This window comes from Thermothelomyces heterothallicus (genome assembly GCF_042370625.1).
Source record: "Thermothelomyces heterothallicus CBS 202.75 unplaced genomic scaffold P884_scaffold_9, whole genome shotgun sequence".
Taxonomy (NCBI): Eukaryota; Fungi; Ascomycota; class Sordariomycetes; order Sordariales; family Chaetomiaceae; genus Thermothelomyces; species Thermothelomyces heterothallicus.
Window position 1 is genome coordinate 290,470 of NW_027192570.1, and position 21,647 is coordinate 312,116.

Here is a 21,647-nt window from a genome sequence, read left to right on the forward strand (position 1 = left end):
TAGATAGTCACTCGTTCTAGTAGACTCTGGAGTTCACCAGTGATAGCAACTCTTCCTCATAATCATAGTACTCATAACAACCTTGTACTACTGTGAGAGAGATAACTATAGTGTTGTTGTAAACCCTTTGGCTTCACCGAATCCCTCAGACGACCTGTACACTTGTCCCGCACCGTTCACCTTCGTCTGAACCCTTTCAGAAGAAGTCTGAGCCGGGTTCGTCACACTACCTTATACCTCTAAGCCTCCTAAACCTAGGCCGTAACAAGCCGAATAGCTAGTTCGGTAGACCTATATTCCTAGTTACCTATCTACTTGGCCAGGAGAAGCCTATAGGCCTCTATAATAGCCGTTACCTTCTAGGTAACTATAGCCTCTAGTACCTTGCCTACTATTGGTAGGAGTGCTATAGGCCTATAGCTACTTAGGGTAAAGTAGGCCTATAGGAGTTTGCTAGGCTTGTAGAGGACTACTATCTTAGCCCTTTTAAACTAGGCCGGGAAATAGCCGAGCTATAAGCTCTCCAAGGCTAGTATAGCTAGTATCTAGTAGAGCGGCCGCCTATAGGCCTTTAGTAGGCCTATAGGGAGGAGGTCCTCCCCCGGGGCCTTCTATAGGGCCGCTCTAGCCAGTACTACCCTAATATTGCCTACTATAACCTCTTAGCTAATTTCGAACTTTAGCTCCTAGTGGTCATTTAGATCTAGGTTATTAATATCTAATAGGTCCGCTTCTAGGTTCGGAAAGAACTTATTAGCCAGGGCCCTAGCCTTCTATTAGTAGGTTATAAGCCCTCCTTTGAAGGCTAGGAGCTTTAGAGGGTCGACTAGTAGATAGCTTTATAGCCTTACCTACCGCTCTAGCCTCTATAATAGGTCCGGCCGGTTAGTTACCTCCTATAACGTAGCTCTCTAGCTCTTGGTCTTTATAGCTATAATAGTCTTAGCTTAATCCCGTAGGGCCTGCCAAAGTGCCTCCTACGTATAGGGGTTTAGGGTGTCCTTATAGGCCCTCTCTGCCTCCTTAGCCCTCTTCTAGGCCTCCTAAACCTCCTTTGTCTACTATCGAGCTCGTTTACTACCTACGCTAGCCTTTTTTACTAGAGCCGAGACTATAGCTATCTCCTCGAAGGCCTCTATAAGCCTGTTAAAGGCCTATAGAAGCTCCTCCGGGCCCTAGAAGACGGGCCCGGCTAGGGCTAAGGCCGATGCCTACCTACTAAGCTAGAGCAAGAGGTAAGCTGCCTCGGCCTATACGACCTCCTCGTCTAGGCTCTTCTAATCCTACCCTTTACTAGCTAGTATAGGCCTGTTAGTCCCCTGGAGGGAGACATTTAGGGCCTATAGGTAGTGGTCTGACTTCCTATGTTCCGTGATATCCCTATAGGTTGCTTCTAGCCTAGCCAAGGCCTAGAGTAGGTCTATCGTAGAAGGCTGGCTACGTTAGTCCCCTTAGGGGGCCCTAGTAGCCTAGCCGTATAGCGTTTGTAGGTCAAGGTCCTACTAGTCTATAAGGCTAAGGAGGTCCCTAGCCCCCGGACTAAGCCTATTAAACAGGTCCTAGACCAGGTAATAGAGGTTAAAGTTATCTATAAGAATTAAGGGGTAAGTTAGCCAAGGTAAGGCTAGTAGGTCCTATAAGAGGGCCTACTCCCCCTTATTATTATAGACCGACTAGAGCTCGAACCCCCTCTCTCCTAGGGTTAGAAAGGTTACCCTATATTAGTTCTCCTCTGCCGAATAGTCCTACTAGCCGACTAGGAACCGTTTAGCTACTAGAATAGCTACCTTACCCTTTAGCTTATAGACTAGGTAGTATTTCGAAGCCTAGGGGTAGTATATTAACCCTATAAACCGGTTAATCTACGGTTCCTAGATAGCTAGTAGGTCGTATCTAGCCTCCTCTAGTAAGACCTTAAGGGCCTGTTTATTACCTTAGGTATTCTACTAAAGGACCTTAATTTACATTTAAGGTAGCCGGAGCAGAGGACGAAGGTATAGTAGTAGTAGGCTCTATAGCTATTACCCCCTTAACTAGTTACGAGAAGGAGGGGGCTCTAGGCTGTAGAAAGGAGATATAGGTCTGTCGGGCATCGAACAAGGCATTCCTAGCCGCCTGTTAGGCTAGGGTAGGCCTCCTATAGAGGCGTTTAGCCCTAGTTTAGTAGTGGTTATTATCCTCTAGCTAGCTGCTAAACTTGAAGGCTACCTTCTAATATAATTACTTTAATAGCTAGAAGGTTCGAGGTCTATACTAGTAGGCCTCCCTAGCCCTCTCCTAGGCCTTGACTTTCTTTAGGTAGCCCCTATACTAGGCTATATAGGGGCCCCTATAGGCCGTATACCTATAAGGGAGTTAGTTAGAGTAGGTAGGGCACTAGGCCTCCCTAGTCTTCCCTCCCTTGCTATAGGCCTTTATACCATAATAGCTATAACGGGCCGGCCGCTAGTAGTACCATTAGATATAGCCAAAGCTCTAATACCTATAATACTACCTTAGCTCTAGAGTATCCTAATAGGGTTTATAGTCTAGTACCTAGGCATCCTAGACTACGCCCTTATTATAGGCCTTCTAGGCCTCTTCGAGGTCCTATAAGCCTAGGAGTACTATAGCCTACTTCCTTTATAGGCTCTTTAGCAGCCGGAACTTGACCGTTTCGATCGAGTGTAGGCCTATAGCCCCCTTGAAGTCTTGTTTGCTAACCCCCTATAGCTCCTCCTTCCAGACCCCTTTAGCTAAGACTATATAGGCCCTACTAACCTCTCTAGCCTCCTCTCTAAAGGCTATAGCCACCTATCACTTATTAGCCAAATACTAATCCTTAGTAGCCTTATCTTTAAAGACTACTACTATATCCCTACTTAGGAGCTTCCTAGCCGTGACAGCTCCCTGACGGCTAGAGGCACCGTTAACTACTTAGACTATCTCGGCCAGGGTTTAGGCTTTAAGGTCCTCCTATAGGCTCGCGTTCCGTATCGTAACCTCCTACAAGGCCTATAGTGGTACTACCTTAGCCGACGGTAGGCCTCCTTGGGGGCCTGTTACCCCCTGTTATAGCCCTACAGCTACCTATACCTAGGTAGGGCGAGGGGTAGCCTTAAGGGCTTCTTTAAGCCCCTTCTTAACTTCCTCGGCTACGAGTTCCTATAGGTTCGGAACCGGGCCTATAATAGCGGTTATAAGGCCCTATAAGAGCCTATCGGCAAGGTCTAATGCCTTGCCCCGTTTAGGGCTTAGTATAAGGTTGACTAGTTACGTGACAAGACCCCTTAGCTCCTTGATATCCGGGGTAGGGTAGGCCTATGGTAGGCCCCCCTTTGATTAGCCCGAAGCTATAGGCCTCCCTACTTAGTGGCTTGGCGGTAGGCTTTAAATCGACGTTACGTTCGGGGGCGTTAGGTGGTCTGTGCGGTGAAAATTTTGACAGCCGTGCGAGGTGCGGTTGGATTGTGGTCGGGTCCGGTTCCTACGCCTGCGGTGCCTGTTGCACACCCGCAACGGCTCGCGCGCGGTTGAAAGTGGTACCGTTGGATAGCGTTTTTCGAGAGCTTTCCAGCGATAGTAGTTTCGTATGTTTTGGTAGGGTATTCGCGAAGATGCAGGAGAGCCCTTTTTTTTCACCACTCCCTTCAAATTTGGTTGCTGACAACACGGGGCTGATCAAGTGAATGGGGCTGACCTAATGCATTGTAAGACGACTCGGCCGACAAGGTATGCAGTTTGCCGTTCACAGCGTTCCACTAACTGAATGCTGCATGGCAGGATGCCAGGTAGTTCAACGACCGATGGATGGCCGGCAATATGACGCCCTGTGGTTCGCCATAACGGCAGCTCAACGGGGCACCGTTCTCTGAGGTAACCAACATACTGGTGAGGCAATATACATTACAAAATAATGAGAGTGGTCTACTACTACCAGACTAGCTGTCAGCAAATGCTCTTAAGCTTCTTGGCCATCTCTGACTGATTTCAGGCTTAGCACGCAGGTCATGCGCCACGGACAATATAGAAATCGTTCCATCAGATGTAGCGTAACGAATATTGATGCGCAAAACAAATTTGTGTGTACCCATGTATGTATGTACAGCGTCACGAAAATGGAAACGCAAGCTTTGCTCGGCTGGCACAGAGATCCTCGAGCTAGCCCCGCAGGGCTGAGCTTCCCCGCTGAAATGACGTCGGTGTCTTATCAGGGGTTGTCAATGAATGCTTTATCGAGTTCCCTCGTCAGTTGGCCGTGCGCTTGGTTGAAACGCTCTGGTGGGTAAAGATCCGGACTCGAATAGCTTCCACATGAATAAATGATTCGAAAGATGCCAGATCTCCTCAACCAAAAGGAACAGAAAACGTAGCACTTTCCGCAAGCACTTCTGCCGTGCTGCCTGACCTGCAATTGCCATGGCTATAATCTGTATTCCGTAATCCGTATTCGCATCCAGTTGGCTGGGAGACCAGTCAGCCGTGAGGAAAGCCCACAGGGTCCAGCCACACGCAAGCTCGGGACCGCCGCAAAATGTGGTGCAGAGCAGACCCGCTTGCAAGCGCATGGACCCAAAAATTGCCCGAGATATGACGGGATTTGTTTGCATGCCGCAGGAAGCCGCCGGCGGAAAAGAGCATCCATCAGCAGGGATCATTCCAGACTTGGAGAGAGTCTATGCTCAGAACACTGCAATAAGATTGAGAGTGTGCTACATAAGTTGAGCATCGTCTTCACGGAGGGCGCTGGGAGCTGAACTCGCCAGGGAATGAGATCGCCCGCCCGCCAGAGCAACGATGTCATCTGAACGGGGTGGGCACCCTCGGCATCTAGTGCCTCAGGTACCTCATACACGGTAAAGAACCTACGCCGACACTCGCAGCCTCCAAATACGTAATTCGTACTATTTTACATATTTCATCTGGTGAACATGAACACAGTCCGGCTAGGGTCGCTTGTTTTGCGGCTGTTTGTGCCGCCGACTTTGCCTCATATATCGGCGTCCCAAACATCTGTAAGACGGGCCACAGCCACCCGATTGGCCTTCGGAGTGGTCTTGGCCGTGCCCTCTCCCAGCAGGCCGTTTCCAAGGTCGTTTGTGCCTGTACTGTACCTGGGCTGCGACCTTGGGACGGTTCCAGCCCCACCCGACCTGGTAGGTTGGGGTCTAAGTTCCAGGTCTAACACCCTTCCTTCCTTCGCTCCAAACTTGACTTGCCTCGCACACCACACCCACAATTTCAGCTCCCAAACGTCTCAGTTTCGGCGAACCCTCTTTTTTCATTCTCCATCCCAAGCGCTCCATATCGGAGGGCATCAAGCCGAACAACGGGCCGAGAATCTCATCTCGATCTAGTGCAGGTTTGCCCCGCACACGACATCGTCACCATAGCGAGCCACGAGGCTTTGTCTATGCGAGTCTCGACAACGGATTCACCCTAGACATGAATGGTTTCATGTACAAGAATGGTTGAAAGAGACGAGCTCGAGTCACTCTTAGAGACGGGATCCTGGAGGACCTCGCGTTCCAGGAGTCCCCGTCCGTAAGTCGGCCGTCGCGCAGAGCTTTGCATAACCAGGGGACACCTCAGCTGACAGGCATGTGTTCGCAGTTACGATTTACAAAATAGAGAGTACGACACCTCAAAGACCAGAGTCAGTATTCCCAGGGTAGCGGAGCTGCCATCGCGCACCAAGAAGCCACCGGCAGCATATGTCGAAGATGAGGAGGAGTCGCTGGCAAAGGAGTACGGCTCGGTCGTGTCGGCTACGCCCGACGAGGAACCCAAGCACCGCGGCGACATAGACCAGACGCCAATACTGCAGTTGGTGCACGAGTACAACCCCGAGCGCCGATTCGTGATCGTCCCTGGCGCTGCTGTGGAGGATGCCCCAAAGACCACACAGGCCCGATATGAAGCCAACACTTGCCGTAAATACGTGGTAGTGTCCTCCGACAAGGGCATCGGCAACGGAGAGAGCGAGAAAAGAGACAGTCAGAGACAGCGACGGCCCAAAGAGGAGTCACCGGGATCGGAAGAAGAACCTCGTCGACAGAAGGCGAGACCCGATATCCCGAAGCGGAAGAGCCATCAGGATCTGCCAAGGCTCAACACCGACTTTGACCGCGAAGAGCCACCGCTCCGCCGATCAAGCAGCCGGCGGGACCGGGATCGGCCACTAGTGCACCAAGACCCTCGAGAGTATCAAGACCCTCGAGAGTATTCTTCGTCCCGCGACAGACCCAGCGCGAGACCGTCGGATGGCGACTTCCTTTCTCCCGCTGCTGTTCAGAGCACTAACAGGGGACGCTATCGTGTCTACTCGGATGTCCGATCTGACGCTGGATCGGGATCCGGCCGTAGCCCCTCGGCCAGGAGAGAGGCCGAGGTTGAGATGCCGGAGAGGCGGCGGCCGCAGCGTTCATCCCGGTATCTGGCAAGCCCTGCCACTCATCGACGGGCCTCTTCCACAACAAGTATGCCAAATCGAGACGGCTCACCTGCCGAGAGGCCGAAGACACTAATCCAACCCTACGGCTATGGCGACCCCGATGAGATTCTCGCCTTCATGTCACCGGGAGATGATTTCATGACGGGAAGGCCCGGTAGGGACCTGTCTCCGCCAAGGAGGCCCAGGACCAGCAACTCTCCACCTCACCCTCGGGGTGCCAGAGATATGCCTGGTGCCTCACCGAGTCGCCGGCGCCAGCCTCGATCCACGAACCGAGACCGCGACGGATACTCGAGCGATGATAGCTATAAGGAGCGGCGTTTGAACCGTGCCGAGCGTCCTTACCCGACGCGGTCTGCGCCAGAGCCAGAACACACGTCGACCATCTCGCCAGATCAAGCGCGGCATCAGAATCCCAGGCTTGGTGCGGTTCCGCCTTTAGCTGCACCACTCCCGGATGAAGCACCCCAAAAGAGTCCTCGAAGCGCAACGTTTCCGACCGATAAGAGTGAGCGGGTTGGTGAGCGCTCCATGTCACCATCTTCAGCCACGAGCGCCTCTCCGTCCCGGCGGCAGGGTCAGAGCAACAGGTTGTCGCACCCAGGAACGCAATCTCGGGATGCGAGCGTCGGCTCAGGGTCTAACGGGTCTGCCTCGCTGCCGCCGACCGCGCCGGGCTCACTCCCTCGCGCTGCTACCCTGGATAGACCGCCAGCAGGGCCGGTAGTCAATCTGATGCGGCAAGAGTCCTCAGATGCCCAGTCGCCAACGCTATATTGGCATTCCGACCGTCGCATGGAGCACGACGCTGGATATGGAGACGATGACGACTCGACAAGCCATGCTCTCGCCCAACTTCCCGACTGCCCGTGGAAGTATCCCACCGCGGCTCGGAGCAGGGCGGGAAGCGACCAGTTCCTGACCCTTAAGAGGGCCGAGAACTTCAGAATCTGTCGTGAGTGCTACCGGGCGCTGTTCGCCAACACCGAGTTTCAACACATGTTTGTCGCGGCTCCTATCCGCTCCGGGGATCAGATGCTGTCATGCGATTTTGGCGCTTCTCCCTGGTACCGCATCGCGTACCTCATGACGCTAAAACACGGCTATCCGGACCTGCGTCTATTGCAAGGGATAGCATCCGTCGCAGCGCGATCGCAGGCCTGTGCGGGGAGCCAAGTCGCGTCGCGCGTCTGGTACAGCATGATGGCGCCAAACTCGAGGCGCCCGATTTCTACGTTCAACGTCTGCCTCGGATGTGCCAAGATGATCGAGGTTCTCCTGCCAAACCTTGCGGGTGTCTTTGTGCCCCTCGATTCGCACGAGGTGACGCGCGGGGTCTGCGAGCTCTACTTTGCGCCGGACAGGAAGCGTTTCTTTGATTACTTTGAGGAGATGAAGACAACGTCGGATAGGGCTCTTGCTCGCAGGACCGCCCCCGACGTTGTCGAGCTTGTTGACCGCATCCGGGAGATATCGATCCATGACGAGTGCTTGCGCAACACTCCGATCCCGAACCGAAGATGGCACGTCCTTCAGCGCGTGCCCGAGTTCACGGTGTGCGAAGAGTGCTTCAATACCGTCGTCTGGCCAATGATCGAAGACGCGGACAACGGCAGCGAGGTGCCGCGGAATTTTTACAAGTACAAGCAACCGAAGCCCGTCGCGTCGTGTCAGTTGTACAGTGATCGAATGCGGCGGGTCTTCTTAGAGGCCTGCAAATACGACGACTTTGAGTTCCTAGCCAGCTGCGTCCTCCACAGACTGCAGGCTCTATCTGATATCAGGGCGAGGTACAACGAATTGCAGAGGGAGGGCCAGGACGATCCGGCGGTGCAGGATGAGCTTGCAGCGCTGGCAAGGCAGTTCAAGGAGGTTGAGTAGCACTTGATTATGGGGAAGTATCCAGACCGATTTGATATGTTCCGAAGGGATGTTGGGATAAGGCCGAGGAAGGGGGAGGGAAGGTATTAGGGAGGGGCCAAGGGTAACGAGCGAAAGGGTCACGGTAGCAGCGTTTTTAAGCTACTACGTTTATGATACCAGGTGAGCAGCATCAGCAGGGAGAAAACTCTAATTATACACCCTTGCAGCTACAAAAGACGGGTATGGAGTACCATGGTTCCCCTGTGCTGAATGGACACATGCGCGGTCTATTTCTTTCGCCGAATCTAAACAGAAGCACATGTTTGTTGGGGGGGGGGGGGGGGATCGGCATTCAGTTCGGACCCCTGGCAACGGAGACGAGAAACAAAAGAGCATGAAGGGCCCCAGTTTAAGAGCTCTGCACCTGCAATAATAATATCGATATTATTCTCCGGCAGCAGTGCGGGCCCCAGGTTTTATTAGCCTGGCTGTGTTTAGACGTTACACGGCGGGGTGGTGTTGGAAATCAGCCGGAGGTCCTTTTGAACCCCCCTTGGCAACCACAGCGGACGAGTGGGGGGGGGACTTGAACGACAATCAACCTCAATATCGTCACCCATTCCCCGGATCCGTACGTTGGGGCCCTGTGGGCGCAATACGGGAAAAATAAACCCACCTATCAGGGATAAATCGCATGCTCTTGGGGCAGCGTTTGAGCGAGATGCCCGACCGTCCTCTCCTTCTCGCCGAGTTGCCGCTCGACTACTACATACAAAGAAGCCAGCCATGGCAGACTAGGGGCCATCACCGTACTACTCTCGCCTACCTTAGCTACCCACCGGCCTACCGCCAACACCCCACTCCTCCCTTCTCTCCCCCCACCTTTGACCCTATAAGCACCGAGCAAAGCAGCACAGGATGCGGTTCTCGACACTGTTCCCGGTGCTCAGCACCGTCGTCCTCCCGTCCTCGGCCGCCCTCGTCAAGGAAGGCTCAAGGTGCGTCGTGACGCCCATCTCGGCCGCCGTCGCCTCCTCCGAGGAGGGCGGATTGGTCGCGCGCCAGTCCCAGGTGGACGACACGCCGCAGATCCTCGAGGCCTTCTCGCAGTGCGGCCAGGATGGCACCATCATCCTGCAGGAGGGCACCTATCACATCCGGCAGGTCATGGACACGACCAACCTGCGCAACGTGTCCATCGAGATCTACGGCACGCTGATCTGGAGCGCCGACAACCTCGACTACTGGCGGCGGGCCAGCTTCGACGTCGTCTACGCCGGCCGCCAGACCGCCTGGCGCATCGGCGGGCGCGACATCACCATGCGCGGCTTCGGCAAGGCCCTCCTCGACGGCAACGGCCAGGCCTGGATCGACCTGGCCAACGGCGCGTCCAACCTGAACGGGAGGCCCATCTCGCTGACCGTCTGGTACGGCACCAACGTGTTGATCGACGGCATCACCTGGTAGGGTTTCCTCTTCTTTTTTTTTTTTTGTTGTTGTTGTTGTTGTCCGGCAACGCGACGGGCATGCCACACCGTCCCCGCGAGAAGCTGACGGCGAGGACAGGCGGATGGCGCAGTTCTGGCACACTTTTGTTGCCCACTCGGAGAACGTGACCATGACCAACTTGGACATGTACACCCTCTCTTCCAACGGTAGGAGCTCCCAGAACACGGACGGGACGGATACCTGGAACTCTAAGAATATCTTCATCGCGAACTGGACGGTGACCTGTGGTGATGTGAGTTTTTTTTTTTGGCGCTGCTTCCAAAAACAGAGTCAGGATAGCAAGGCATGCTGACTCTTCTGCGACCAGGACTGCATCGCTGTCAAGGGTAACAGCACCAATGTCCACGTCAAGAACGTGGTATGCACCGAGTCTGGCGCCACCGTCATCGGCAGCATCGGCTCCAACGCGTGGCAGCCCGACTACGTCGAGAACGTCGTGTTTGAGAACATCACGGCCAAGCACTCGAGCAACGCCGCCTGGATCAAGACGTACCCTGGGACGGGATACGTCCGCAACGTCACGTTCCGCAACATCCACTTCGAGGACGTCAACCAGCCCATCTACCTATCCTCGTGCATCTGTACGTCTTGGCCTCCTCCTTTCCCTCCCTTCCTATCGCCTCCTTTCTTTCTTCCCCAAACTTGTAAGAAGAAGAAGAATAATAATAATAATAACAGAAAAGGGGGAAACTAACAAAATATAATCACCAGACTCGTACACCAACTGCGACTCGTCCCGCCTCAGGATCACGGACGTCACCTGGCAGAACATCACGGGCACGAGCCGGTACAACGTGGCGGCGGCCATGCACTGCAGCGCGGCCGCCCCCTGCGACGGCTTCCGCTTCGAGAACATCGACATCAAGCCCAAGAACGGCGGCACCGCCAAGGTGCTGTGCTCCAACATCCAGAACCAGGCCACCATGGGCCTCACCTGTACCGGGCCCTGTCCGGGCTCCCAGCCGCAGCAGCTGTCGGGGAACGTGTGATAACCCCCTAACTAAGCGACTCTTTTTTCTTGGTGCGTCGGATGACAGAAAGGCAGTACGAGTAGGAGGCAAGGAGGGCCGGAGCAAAAAAAAAAAAAAAAAAAAAAAAAAAAAAAAAAAAAAAAAAAAAAAAAAAAAAAAAAAAAAAAAAAAAGGGTTGTGGGCCGAAATGTATGTAGGCTGGTGATGTATGCAACTTAACTCTCCGTTCTTGCGACGTGCTGGGTTTGCCGTCCAGGTGCCGTGCTATATATATATATATATCATCATGACCGTCGCGCTTGGACGAGTGAGGCTTGTGTGAGAGGGGGTCGCGTCATCATCATGCCGAGGTTGGCCTCTCCGGCCTCATCGGAGAAGAACGGGACTCTTGCTAAGCGTGCTCGCAATCATCATGGCACTTTCCCCTGATCTCGAAACATTGCACGCAGGCCTTCTTGAGTTAGTTCTTGAATACAATCCCGGCAGCGTTAAGACAGTGTTCAGGGTGATGCAAAGCCGTGCTCGTTCGGCCAAGATTTTCTCGCTTCCGCCTGAACGCGGACGACCTCGAAAGTCTTCAAGAGTCGTGATATGTATATGGTTTCGTAAATTATCACACTGTGGATGTGTTTCGCGGTCCTTGATGGACAAGGTGATAGTCGAGCATATACTTCGTCACCTGGAGACCAAGAAGAAGAAATGAAGCTGGCAATGGTTTTCCCCTACGGAGAGGGAGTCATCCATTGTGTCCAAGCCTTTGTTTATATATTGGCTACGCCCCTTCTTGACGGCAGAGGACGGGCATTGCAGGCTAGTGAAGGAGGTGGACCAGAAGGAGGTGGGAGGGAAAAAAAGATGGGGGATCGGATGTGCTCAATCTTCAGCGTTCCCATTCACTTCCGCAATTGCTTCGAAGGCTAGGAGTGCCTCTTGCTAATGATTAAAGTCGAAACATATCTATGACCAACGCCTGAGTCGAGCTTCGAGTTCTTCCTTTCCTGGCTTTCTTATGTGTTTCAGCTGCATTTCTTGTAATTGAACCTCGCCACCCGCTCTTAAGACGATGGTAACCGGCAATCCTGACAACTACTAGCTCATTTGCCCTCCCCGCGTCAACGGCGGAACAAGAACCAACTTCTCGTCCGCTCGTTAACGCATATAAAGAACAATCTTAGGGTGACGAGCTAGAGTCCCTCGGGTGTATCTTCGTATATTTTGCCCACGGATCATTGCTATAGCAGGGTCTGAAGGCCGCCACAGACGACAAGAAGGATACACGAATCAAGGAGATAAAGGAGAGCCTGTCGGGCGAGGCGCTCTACGATAGCTTTCTCCCTAGAGAATTCGCCACGTATATCAACCACACCCGGGGCCTGGCTTTCGGGGCCAAGCCGGACTACTCATACCTTCGCCGACTTTTTCGTCGCCTCTTCAAAGCGAAAGGTTTCAAATATGACCACCTCTCCGACTGGACTAAGAAGTTGTTCTACGAGAAACAGAGCAAAGTCAATCCTGCATTGCTATTAATAGAGGGGCCGCAGATACGAGCTGCAAGAGCAAAGATGTCAGGGAAAGGTCTACGATGGGGAGGGCGGGCAGCTCCAAACCCAAAGAGGTCGAAGAGAGATCTACGGCACGACGTCGGGACAGCGCGACGACTCCCGGACAGCTAACAGATTATCGATGAATCAGGGTGCCAGATATTTCGCACTGCTCGCAATCTCGGGTCTGCATATCATTGCCTTCCCAGACCCGGGCGCCCAACCCAATGCAGGATGCCTTTTGGGGGTGGGGGAGGGGGCGGGGGGAGACGGCTTGATCGGTTGCGCCCGGCTGTTACGGCGTGCCTCCCTAGACTGAGCATCGGCAACGGCGCCTTCGACGAGCACCGGCTGGCATCATCTACATCGCGTGAGCCCAAGCACGGCGTCGACTCTGGCCCATCGGCCCATTCTGGGCTGAGGACGATTGTCTCTACTGGATATTGTCCCGGGTGTGCCAACCCAGTGAGCCGGCGCTCTCGTCATCTCTGGCCAAACACCGCGACGCTCACCTGTGTTGATGGGTGGGTTGGTTGGGTTGTGTGCTTGCACCGATTCACTATGTAGAGACGAGCTTTACGAGAGAGCCAGATCCGTGAATACGGTGATGTCGATGTCACTGGGGCTTCAGTCCTCAACGAGCGCGTCCCCCCCCCCCCCCCATGATCGGGCCTCGGCAACGCGTTTCTGCCCAATCATTCGGCTCTCTCGGACAGCCTGGCAGCAGGAGTTGCGGGGTTTTCGGTCTGGGAGGTTGGAGCGAATTATGCAAAAGACTTATTTGCTTGTGTCTCTCAGACAGTACCCAGGCAGCACCGAGGAGTCCAGTCCGCACACAGCAATATAAAGGCAGGGTCAGCCTGGCGATTCCGGCTTTTCATTGACTTGAGTTTATTCCTATATAAATGCCTACCTACTTTAAGTTTCATCAACAACACATTCCCCTGTAGCTCAGCCGCTAGAATCCTCGCCATGTGTACCTTTACGCTTCGGGTGTACACCTGTGGGCATTATACCAAGAGCCTGAAGAAGCCCTGCAAAGATGCCAAGAAAAACAAACAAGTGTGCCACAGCGGTAACGAAGACTCCTCAACAACGGGAATGCTTTGCTACGAGGACGGTTGTGACAAGAAACCTGGGGGGCTTCGCGAAGGGCCAGGTAATTAGGCATCGTAAAGTGTCTTCGAGAATCTCCCTAATCTCCTTACAGGGATGAGGACAGATGGCGGATTTGAACCTAGCGAGATTGACTGGGACGAATTCTAGAGGACTATAGAAGGGCGTTCGACAAGGCCGTGATAGCGTCGCTGAGAGGAATTCGTGGAAGGGGTCGTGCAGCAGCTTGCCCAACGCTCCTCAGCAGTTGCTCTTCGTCATCGGTACAGCACGCATCGGCCATTGCCAACATAATTCGCCCGAGCGCCCAAATGTCATTTTGTTTCCGTGCCTCGATACTCCAAGACAGTGGATCATCCCCTTTATCGAGCATCTCCGGGGAGAGCCACTGACGAGTGACCCCTCCAATGCCGCTGATGTCAATTAACACCGCGTCAAAGTCGGCGCTAATAACAATATTAGCGGGCTTTAGATCCATGTGAGCCAGTCCGCGCTGATGCATTTCAGCAAGAGCCGAGGCGATCTGGAGCGCCCACTGGCACCAGCGCCCATTGGTCTCCGGCTTTGGTGATTTCAATGTATCTTCTAGTGTTCCGTTCGGATGGTACTCGAGGAGAATCCCACGTAATGCGTTGGAATCGTTCTCTTTGCCGGTCTGAGCGGTCTGGTATGGATTCTGCGAGATAACGGCCGCGACTAGCTGGACAATGCCGACTGTATTACCGCGAAATAGCTCCAAGTTCTGTAGCTCCTGCTGCAGCACCTCGGTATCCGGGGGAACGTAGTGGGGCCGCTCGACTTCCTTGTAGACATATACTGTCTCATCGCCGTAGAGGAGCACCTTATAAACAGAGTGACCGTTAAGCTCTTCTTTCTCCCTAATTTCAGATAGCTCCTTGGTAGGTATACCACTGTCGTTATCGAAAACAGGGAATCGTATTCGGAGCGGGTCTTCCAGGGTCCGGACCCAGAGGTGGCTGATGACGGAGATATATTCGCTATCTGCAGCCGGTTGTGTCTGGCATGGCAGCCTGACGCTCTGCGTACCGGGGTCAAGCGACAGGATAACCTCGGTAACCGTGTTATCTAGAAGTTGTATCCGGCGAAAATCAATACAGCGACAGAGATCTTGCAGATCATTCCGTCGCTTCAGCTTTTTGCCAAAGATCGGGTGCTGGTCGTCCTGAATAGTGCCGTGAAAGGAGACTTTAAGGTGCCACTGTGAGCGAGAGGAACGTAGAATGAGCTTTAGCCAGCGCTTTCGGGGTTGTACTGCATTCTCTCCATACGTCCTCGGCAAGAACTCAATGACCAACGGATCCGGCGAGCCCCAGGCCCAGCGGGCAGCAGAAACCAGGAAGTGGCGGATATTGTCGACATACTTCAGGCTCAATGCCATCATAGAAATTAGATCCATAGAGAGACACTGGGATGCGCGGAGACCTGGTTAATCGACGAAGTCTTTAGTACCGTATATCTTGATTCCGTGCTTCGGATCCCGGTTCTTCCTGCATGTTCTTCAACTTTGACAGGCCGGAGAAGAGGGAAGGCAAAGAGTATACAAATACGTGTAACATACCTCGGCGGCGGCTGCAGAGAGGAGAAGCTCAAATAGCCTGGCTCACCCTGCGGTCAAATTCAGCAGCTTCGTTATTCCCCAAGTTAACAAACGCTGTTAGTGTAATCATGGCCAGGGATGCCTGGAACTTGCGCCGGAATAAACAAGTCGAGACGGGCTACAAGCCACTGGTCACGGGACCGAGCACCGCCGCCTCCACAACATCCAATGCTACTTTCCTGGCCACCATGGCTCCCCGGCTTGGAAAATACATACATAACCCTCACATTTCCAAGTCTTGCAGTAGGTTCATTTCAACACTAGAACTACCAAAACACTCCTAGCTACTTTTAGACAGTTTCTGACTTCCAAAGAAGCTGCGTCTTGAAAGTTTCATTGTCGTTGTGCAGGGTTTAGAAGGTTTTGCTTTTCTAAGGGTTAGGGGTAGGGATAACGTAATGCAGGCCAAACCTTATAATTACCTTGTGAACAAAAGTTACCTATATGGAGAGCCAAAAGGAGGACTAAATAGTACGTCCGTACATTAGGATGCATTTCCTGTAAAACGCTAGGTAGACCTACCCACGACATGTTCAGGACTTCCGAAAATGGCGGGTCAGGGCTGCCGTTTTTGGAAGTCCAAACACCGAGACACGCACTACCGTACTCCGTAGTATAGGTGGAATTCAAGCCTACAGCTCCGGACTACGCCGGCTGGTGGAGACCCAGCCAGCTGGCGGAGAACCCACAAATTCCTGGCTTTGGACTAGCGCAGATTAGGGCCAGCGGGCGCGCGAGGAAGCCCCACGAGCACACTTCGCCGAATATTGCAAAATTTCAATTGGAGCTTTTCGCTGGCCTCGACTTTTCGCATCTTCAACAACCCGCCCAACGATCAGGTAAGTCACGGCCGCTCCGAGAAGAGGACTCGTTGTTCTTGAAGCTCCGGCAGCTCTCGACGAAACCGCACAACGCAACGAATCTCGGTCGCTGACTCTCCCGTCTGCTGTAGCCGAAATACTTGTCCCGACACTTGGACAAGATGGCCTCCCGCCCGACCGTTACCGTTTTCGGCGCCGATGGCAAGGCCACCGGCGCCACTGAGGTCCTCCCCAAGGTCTTCAGCGCCCCCATCCGCCCGGATATCGTCAAGCACGTCCACACCGGCATGGCCAAGAACAAGAGGCAGCCGTACGCCGTCAGCGAGAAGGCCGGCCACCAGACCTCTGCCGAGTCGTGGGGCACTGGTGAGTGGAATCCTGGACCTTGGGCGATTTTTTTTGAAGAGAAGGATGGGGTAAAAGAGAAGAGTTTTGGGAAGTCGAAGTGGGCGCGGGATTGGGGTGTGATTTGAGGGGAAAGCGGTGCTCGGAGAAGGAAGTAACTGATTTCCGGATGTTCTCAGGTCGCGCTGTTGCCCGTATCCCCCGTGTCTCGGGCGGTGGTACTCACCGTGCCGGCCAGGCCGCTTTCGGTAACATGTGCCGTTCCGGCCGCATGTTCGCTCCTACCAAGATCTGGCGCAAGTGGCACGTCAAGATCAACCAGGGCCAGAAGTATGTGCAGATCGCAGCTCGGTTTGGAGGTGGGTTGGTGGTCCTGATTTTCTGACCTTGTCCGACAGGCGCTTCGCTACTGCCTCCGCCCTTGCCGCCTCTGCTGTGGCTCCTCTCCTGTTCGCTCGCGGCCACCAGGTTTCGACCGTCCCCGAGGTTCCCCTGGTCGTCGACTCTGCCGCCGTCGCCGGTGACGCGCTCGCCAAGACCTCTGCCGCTCTCGCCCTCCTGAAGGCTGTCGGCGCCGGTCCCGACGTGGAGAAGGTCAAGGCCTCCAAGAAGCTCCGTGCGGGCAAGGGCAAGCTCAGGGGCCGCCGCCACCGCCAGCGCCGTGGCCCTCTGGTCGTCTACAGCCCGGAGACCGACGGCAAGGAGCTCGTCAAGGGCTTCCGCAACATCCCCGGCGTCGAGACCTGCCCGGTTGATGCCCTCAACCTCCTCCAGCTTGCCCCCGGTGGCCACCTCGGCCGCTTCATCGTCTGGACCTCTGCTGCTATCAAGCAGCTCGACTCGGTGTACGAGAGCAAGAAAGGCTTCTACCTGCCGCCCGGCATCGTCACCCAGGCCGACCTCACCCGTCTCATCAACAGCACTGAAATCCAGAGCGTCCTCCGCGCCCCCAAGGGCGAGGCCCGCACTAGGCGCAGCGCCGTGCAGAAGAAGAACCCGCTGGTCAACAAGCAGATCCAGCTCCGCCTTAACCCTTACGCGGCGACCTTCAAGAAGGAGAAGCTGGGTGAGCTCAAGGCTGATGAGGGCAAGCCTAAGCCTACTCCGGCGGAGTTCAAGGAGCAGCTGCACGAGCTCTAGGCTGGGGTTAGCAAAAAGGGACGGAATCGGGTGTGGGTACTTCTCGGCGTAATGGATTAGGCATGTGTGCTCGCACATGAATGAATTCTGATACCGGACATGCGACATTTTGCTTTGTGACATGATTGTGCATTTTCAAACAAGCAGCAGAACTCGAGATGAAATTGGAGTCTCGAGTGGCAGCAAGCCTAACGCAACTACAAAGTTCCATTCCCGGCATTTGTCAAGTGTATTGATTTGTCTCCTGTCTTTTTCACCTTTGGACTAGTGCCCGATGGTGGCAGCTTCTGTTGCTCACCGACCCAGCGTCGGGACGAAGCGCGCCATCCGGTTAAGGACGCTGCTGAACCTTGACACTAGTAACTATACTCTAAGTGGCTGTCATGTGCAGCAGATTGGCCGGTCACGAGCCCTGTTTTGGGGCTTCGCCAATCCTTGACTAAGCTCAACGCGGGGATTTCACGTTGGACTGGTGGAGGAAAGAGAGGGAGTGGCAAGCATATGTCCGACTGTGTGGCCTTTGCGTCTCGTCGTGTTTCAATTCACAACGATAAGTCCTGAAACGCTATTGCCTCGCCTCCTCGGTCGAATGCTCGCGGGAGCTTTGGTGTCCGCGGGCTCTTCGAGTTGCGTGGAGTCGGGCATCGGCAAGGTGGCCCGTGCAACAACAAGGGTCAGAACGATTTGGGATGTGGGTTCGGTGGGTCTTGTTCAGCCACACGACAACCTTTTCCTGCAGGTTGCGATGCAAGGGACCCCGCCAACAAGATCTTGGGAGATGACGTCGATGGGCTGTTCTTCAAAGAGACACGCGCGCAGAAGCGTGGCGCTCCTTGTTCGTTCTCCCCCGAGTCTCGACTCCAGCTTTTCACTCGGAAAGCGGTCTGGACCCCGACATGATCCCCAATTTTCCAGAGGCCCAAAAGAGTTGACCCTTGTTTGGAGTGCGCATCACACAGATCTTCGATCTCTTGGCCCAGTTTGGTTTGTTCATCTTTCTTTCTCCTTGGGTCTCCGACATCACTCGCAAGCTCCGCTCCTTCCGACCTTACTCGTTGAACCTACCAAGTCCCATGTAGCCAGCCATCCTCAGCTTGCGCTCGTCGTCAGGATCCGGTTTTTTTTTCCTTTTCTCTTTCTCTCTCCCTTTTTCTTTTCTTTTTTTTGTTTCTTTTTACAAGCAACCCAGTTACTTTTTTTGTGTAAAGCGGCACGTCGGTCGCTCGTTTCCTATTTTGCTCTCCCTAGACCCAGGACTCTAGGGTTTGCGCAGTCCAGCGGACAGAACGTTCGCCAAGTTAGACCGCCGTAGTGCCTTATCAACTAACAGCCATACCACGCTTCCGCCCGCCGACACGGCCTGCTGGTCCAGGCTCGACTCCTTGCCCGCATGACTTCTGCGACAGCGACATCCGCCGGAGGCGCATCCCGGCCTCTGGCGTTACCCGGTAAGAACCAACACGTTACTTCTGCGCGGGCTGCATGCTCTGGAGTCTTAGCTTGCATCGCGCATTGCAATGCGCATTGCTTGCGCACGCATCCGAACGAGCACAGTGCTTACCTCCGCATGCATCCCCAGGTAATTCGGGTCCCCTGAGATACGCCAACGCCCAAGATGCCCCGAGCTTCCCATCTCCAGGTTTGAAACCGGGCGGCGCTGCGGCGAGCGCTGCTGCAGCTTTGGGATGGGCGAATACGGCTGCTTCGGCGGGCTCGCCTGGGGAAGTCCCGTCTGCGACGCCCATGTCGTCAGATGCTCTCCTCGCTGCTGGCTGGGCACAGCGACACCCACAACGGTCATCCCTTTCACCTCCATCCCGTTCGTCCCCCTGGGTATCGACGGCCGCAACCCTAGCTTTCAGGGCAGCCAAGACACCACCTCCGACCTATGAGTTTCTGGATCTGTCCAGGCGGAACTCGATGCACGCGGCAAAGGGAGCGATGGGTGCACGGCCAAGGTCAAGGTCCTCGCCCCAGACGGCATGGGAAAAGACCCCGAAGGACCAGTACGGTACTGGCGCATATGCACTAAGCGCCGCGACCACTGTTCAACGATCGTCAACGGGCGCAAACCCCCTCTCGACCGGCGACGCGGGCGCCGTGCCTTATACCACATTGGACAGGAACATGTTCACTTCGAACCCCCCCGTAAAGCCAGAGGTTGACGAGAAGAACCGCGCCGATGTCCTGCATGCTTCCGCGCTCGCCATGGCCAAGAAGATGTACAATCAGCAGCAAAAGATGTTTGACAATTCCACAACGGCGCACGCCCGGTCCTCATCATACCCCCGCCTTGGAGATGCGCGGAACCAGGAACAGCCCTCGACGGCGTCCAACACGCTGCAGGAGGCAGCATACCGGCTAGCCCAGGAGCGCCTGGCCAAGCTCCAGGAGGAGCACAACAAGCAGCGGGGTCTCCAAGAATACTACGGATCAGGAACACCGCAGCGGGCGCGGTTCGGGTCCGTCAAGGGCAAGCTGACCCGGCGGCGCTCCTCGAGCGACGGAGACCTGCTGGGCGACAAGCGGCGGTCGGAGCAGATCCGCAAGCAAATGTCGCTCCTGGACAACAAGTTGACCGAGGTGGACGAGGAGAAGAGAACCCGGGATCGCGAGGCGCTCCTCGCAGCTGCGCAACGGAATGTCAAGGCCCAGATGCAACAGATGGACGAGAAGGTGCAATCCGACACCGGCCGTGTACCCCAGGTCACCATGGACGACTGGGGGAGGAAAGCGGATGTGGCTGCCCAAGCGAGACTTGCCGCTCTCAGCCATAACAACGACGGAAAAGTCGATATCGGCGGCGGCAAGTTGGTGGATAAGTCGGAAGTGGATAAGGTCGCTGCTGAAAAGGTGCAGCCTCTGCTGAACGAGATCAACGAGAGGGCCGAGATGGAGGCTGCGCGGATACAAGAGGAGAAGCTGGAAGAGGAAAGGCGTAAGGAGAAGATGGAGACGGAAAAGATGAGGGAGAGGGAGATTCAGGAGATTCACAAGAAGCTCAGGGGTGAGTGTTCCGAGCCAGTGAGCGCCGGGAACCATGCTGAACCATGCTTTAGACCAGCAAAGGGCAGACGAGAAAGCGAGGAAGGCGGAGACCAAACGGCAGGAGAAGGCTCACAGGGCTGAGGTGAAAGCGGTCAAGGTCGACCAGAAGCACGCCGCCCCGGGGAAGCAAAATGAGGCTATGCCCGTTGCGTCTGAAAGGACGGGAATGGACAATCAAGATCGACCCCTTGCAGAGGGTGGAAACAAACGATCGTCCACGGTCGGTCGCGTCCGCACCCTATCCATCAGCTTTGGCAAACGCCACCCGAGGCGCAAGGCATCCGCCGAAAAACCGATCAGCGCAGATGACCACCCGAGCTCGCCCACCCAGAAAGTCCGCCTCTGGCTCCTCTCCCGCTTCCCAAAGTCTCGAGCGAGGACGACGAGCACAGACGCGCCCGATGACCGGGAATCCAGCGATAGCAAGAGGAGCTTCATCGGCGGCGTCGCTCTCGCCCGCCTGCGGGAAAGCAATTCCTCCGATGCGGCGATCGGCAACAAGGGAAAGGGCAAGGAGCTCGATACGGGAACGGTGCGCCCGGACTCGAGCCTGCGCGAGATCGCCATGGCGGGCCGTGCCGCCGAGAGCAGCAGTAGCCGACCCCAGCCGCCCGCGATCGACGAGCCGGGCGAGCGCAGCGGCACTACTGCTACCACCACTACTACTCCTCCTCCTGCCGCCGCCGCCCCTGCTGGCGGTGATACTACCCTGCTCACCATCCCGTCACCACCAGGCCCGGACGACCGTTCGCCCCCGAGACAACAACAACAAGAACAACAACAACAGCGCCCCGTCTCGAGCGTCTCGCAGGTTTCGCAGGCCAGCATTCCCGCCTCAGACGTCACGTCCACGCGGCGCTCCGTCAGCAGCCTGAGCAGCGGCGGGACGGCCTCCAGCACGGCCAGCGGCGACACCGAGTTTGTCGAGGCGCGGAGCGAGCCCGAGGCGAGCGGCGGGTCGCTGGCCAGCTCGTCGACGCCCGCCAGGCGGATCCTCCTCGGGAGCGGCGGCGGCGGCGGCGGCGGTGGTGGTGGTGGTGGGGGGGCCGCGACGTTGACGGGGAGGGCGAGTCCGTTCAGGGAATCGAGGTTTTCCGAGATCTTGTGAAGTTTTTTGTGAGCGAGTTTTTGGGGGGGATGATTCGACGATCTAGTCTAAGCTTGCACTTTGTACTCGGTGCACGTATGTTACTGTATGTATGTATGGACTACATGGACATGTAACACGGGGCGAATGTCGTG

At 55.1% G+C, this 21,647-nt stretch overlaps 6 protein-coding genes across 6 annotated transcripts; 5 read left to right on the forward strand and 1 right to left on the reverse strand.

Moving 5' to 3' along the window:
* Positions 1 to 5,446: 5,446 nt before the first annotated feature.
* On the forward strand, positions 5,447 to 8,314 carry P884DRAFT_198712 (uncharacterized protein; the record flags this gene model as incomplete). Its single annotated transcript, XM_069438170.1, has 2 exons — positions 5,447 to 5,523; positions 5,593 to 8,314. 2 exons carry the CDS (start codon positions 5,447 to 5,449, stop codon positions 8,312 to 8,314), a joined length of 2,799 nt encoding a protein of 932 aa, XP_069298098.1.
* A 651-nt stretch (positions 8,315 to 8,965) lies between these two features.
* Positions 8,966 to 10,871, forward strand: P884DRAFT_291604 (glycoside hydrolase family 28 protein). The gene is made up of 4 exons (XM_069444110.1): positions 8,966 to 9,759; positions 9,863 to 10,037; positions 10,113 to 10,386; positions 10,517 to 10,871. The coding sequence occupies exons 1-4, from the start codon at positions 9,215 to 9,217 to the stop codon at positions 10,792 to 10,794; spliced, it is 1,272 nt and encodes a 423-aa protein (XP_069298099.1). The 5' UTR covers positions 8,966 to 9,214; the 3' UTR covers positions 10,795 to 10,871.
* Positions 10,872 to 13,189: 2,318 nt separating this feature from the next.
* Positions 13,190 to 13,535, forward strand: P884DRAFT_128913 (uncharacterized protein). The gene has a single exon (XM_069437193.1). The coding sequence runs from the start codon at positions 13,290 to 13,292 to the stop codon at positions 13,482 to 13,484; it is 195 nt and encodes a 64-aa protein (XP_069298100.1). The 5' UTR covers positions 13,190 to 13,289; the 3' UTR covers positions 13,485 to 13,535.
* On the reverse strand, positions 13,207 to 14,878 carry P884DRAFT_258718 (kinase-like domain-containing protein). Its single transcript, XM_069441268.1, has one exon. The coding sequence runs from the start codon at positions 14,848 to 14,850 to the stop codon at positions 13,588 to 13,590; it is 1,263 nt and encodes a 420-aa protein (XP_069298101.1). The 5' UTR covers positions 14,851 to 14,878; the 3' UTR covers positions 13,207 to 13,587.
* A 1,010-nt stretch (positions 14,879 to 15,888) lies between these two features.
* Positions 15,889 to 17,812, forward strand: P884DRAFT_284523 (60S ribosomal protein uL4). Its single transcript, XM_069443718.1, has 3 exons — positions 15,889 to 16,238; positions 16,397 to 16,547; positions 16,616 to 17,812. The coding sequence occupies exons 1-3, from the start codon at positions 16,034 to 16,036 to the stop codon at positions 17,355 to 17,357; spliced, it is 1,098 nt and encodes a 365-aa protein (XP_069298102.1). The 5' UTR covers positions 15,889 to 16,033; the 3' UTR covers positions 17,358 to 17,812.
* A 935-nt stretch (positions 17,813 to 18,747) lies between these two features.
* On the forward strand, positions 18,748 to 21,513 carry P884DRAFT_198472 (uncharacterized protein; the record flags this gene model as incomplete). The annotated part of the gene is made up of 3 exons (XM_069438142.1): positions 18,748 to 18,805; positions 18,937 to 20,364; positions 20,417 to 21,513. 3 exons carry the CDS (start codon positions 18,748 to 18,750, stop codon positions 21,511 to 21,513), a joined length of 2,583 nt encoding a protein of 860 aa, XP_069298103.1.
* Positions 21,514 to 21,647: the final 134 nt, after the last annotated feature.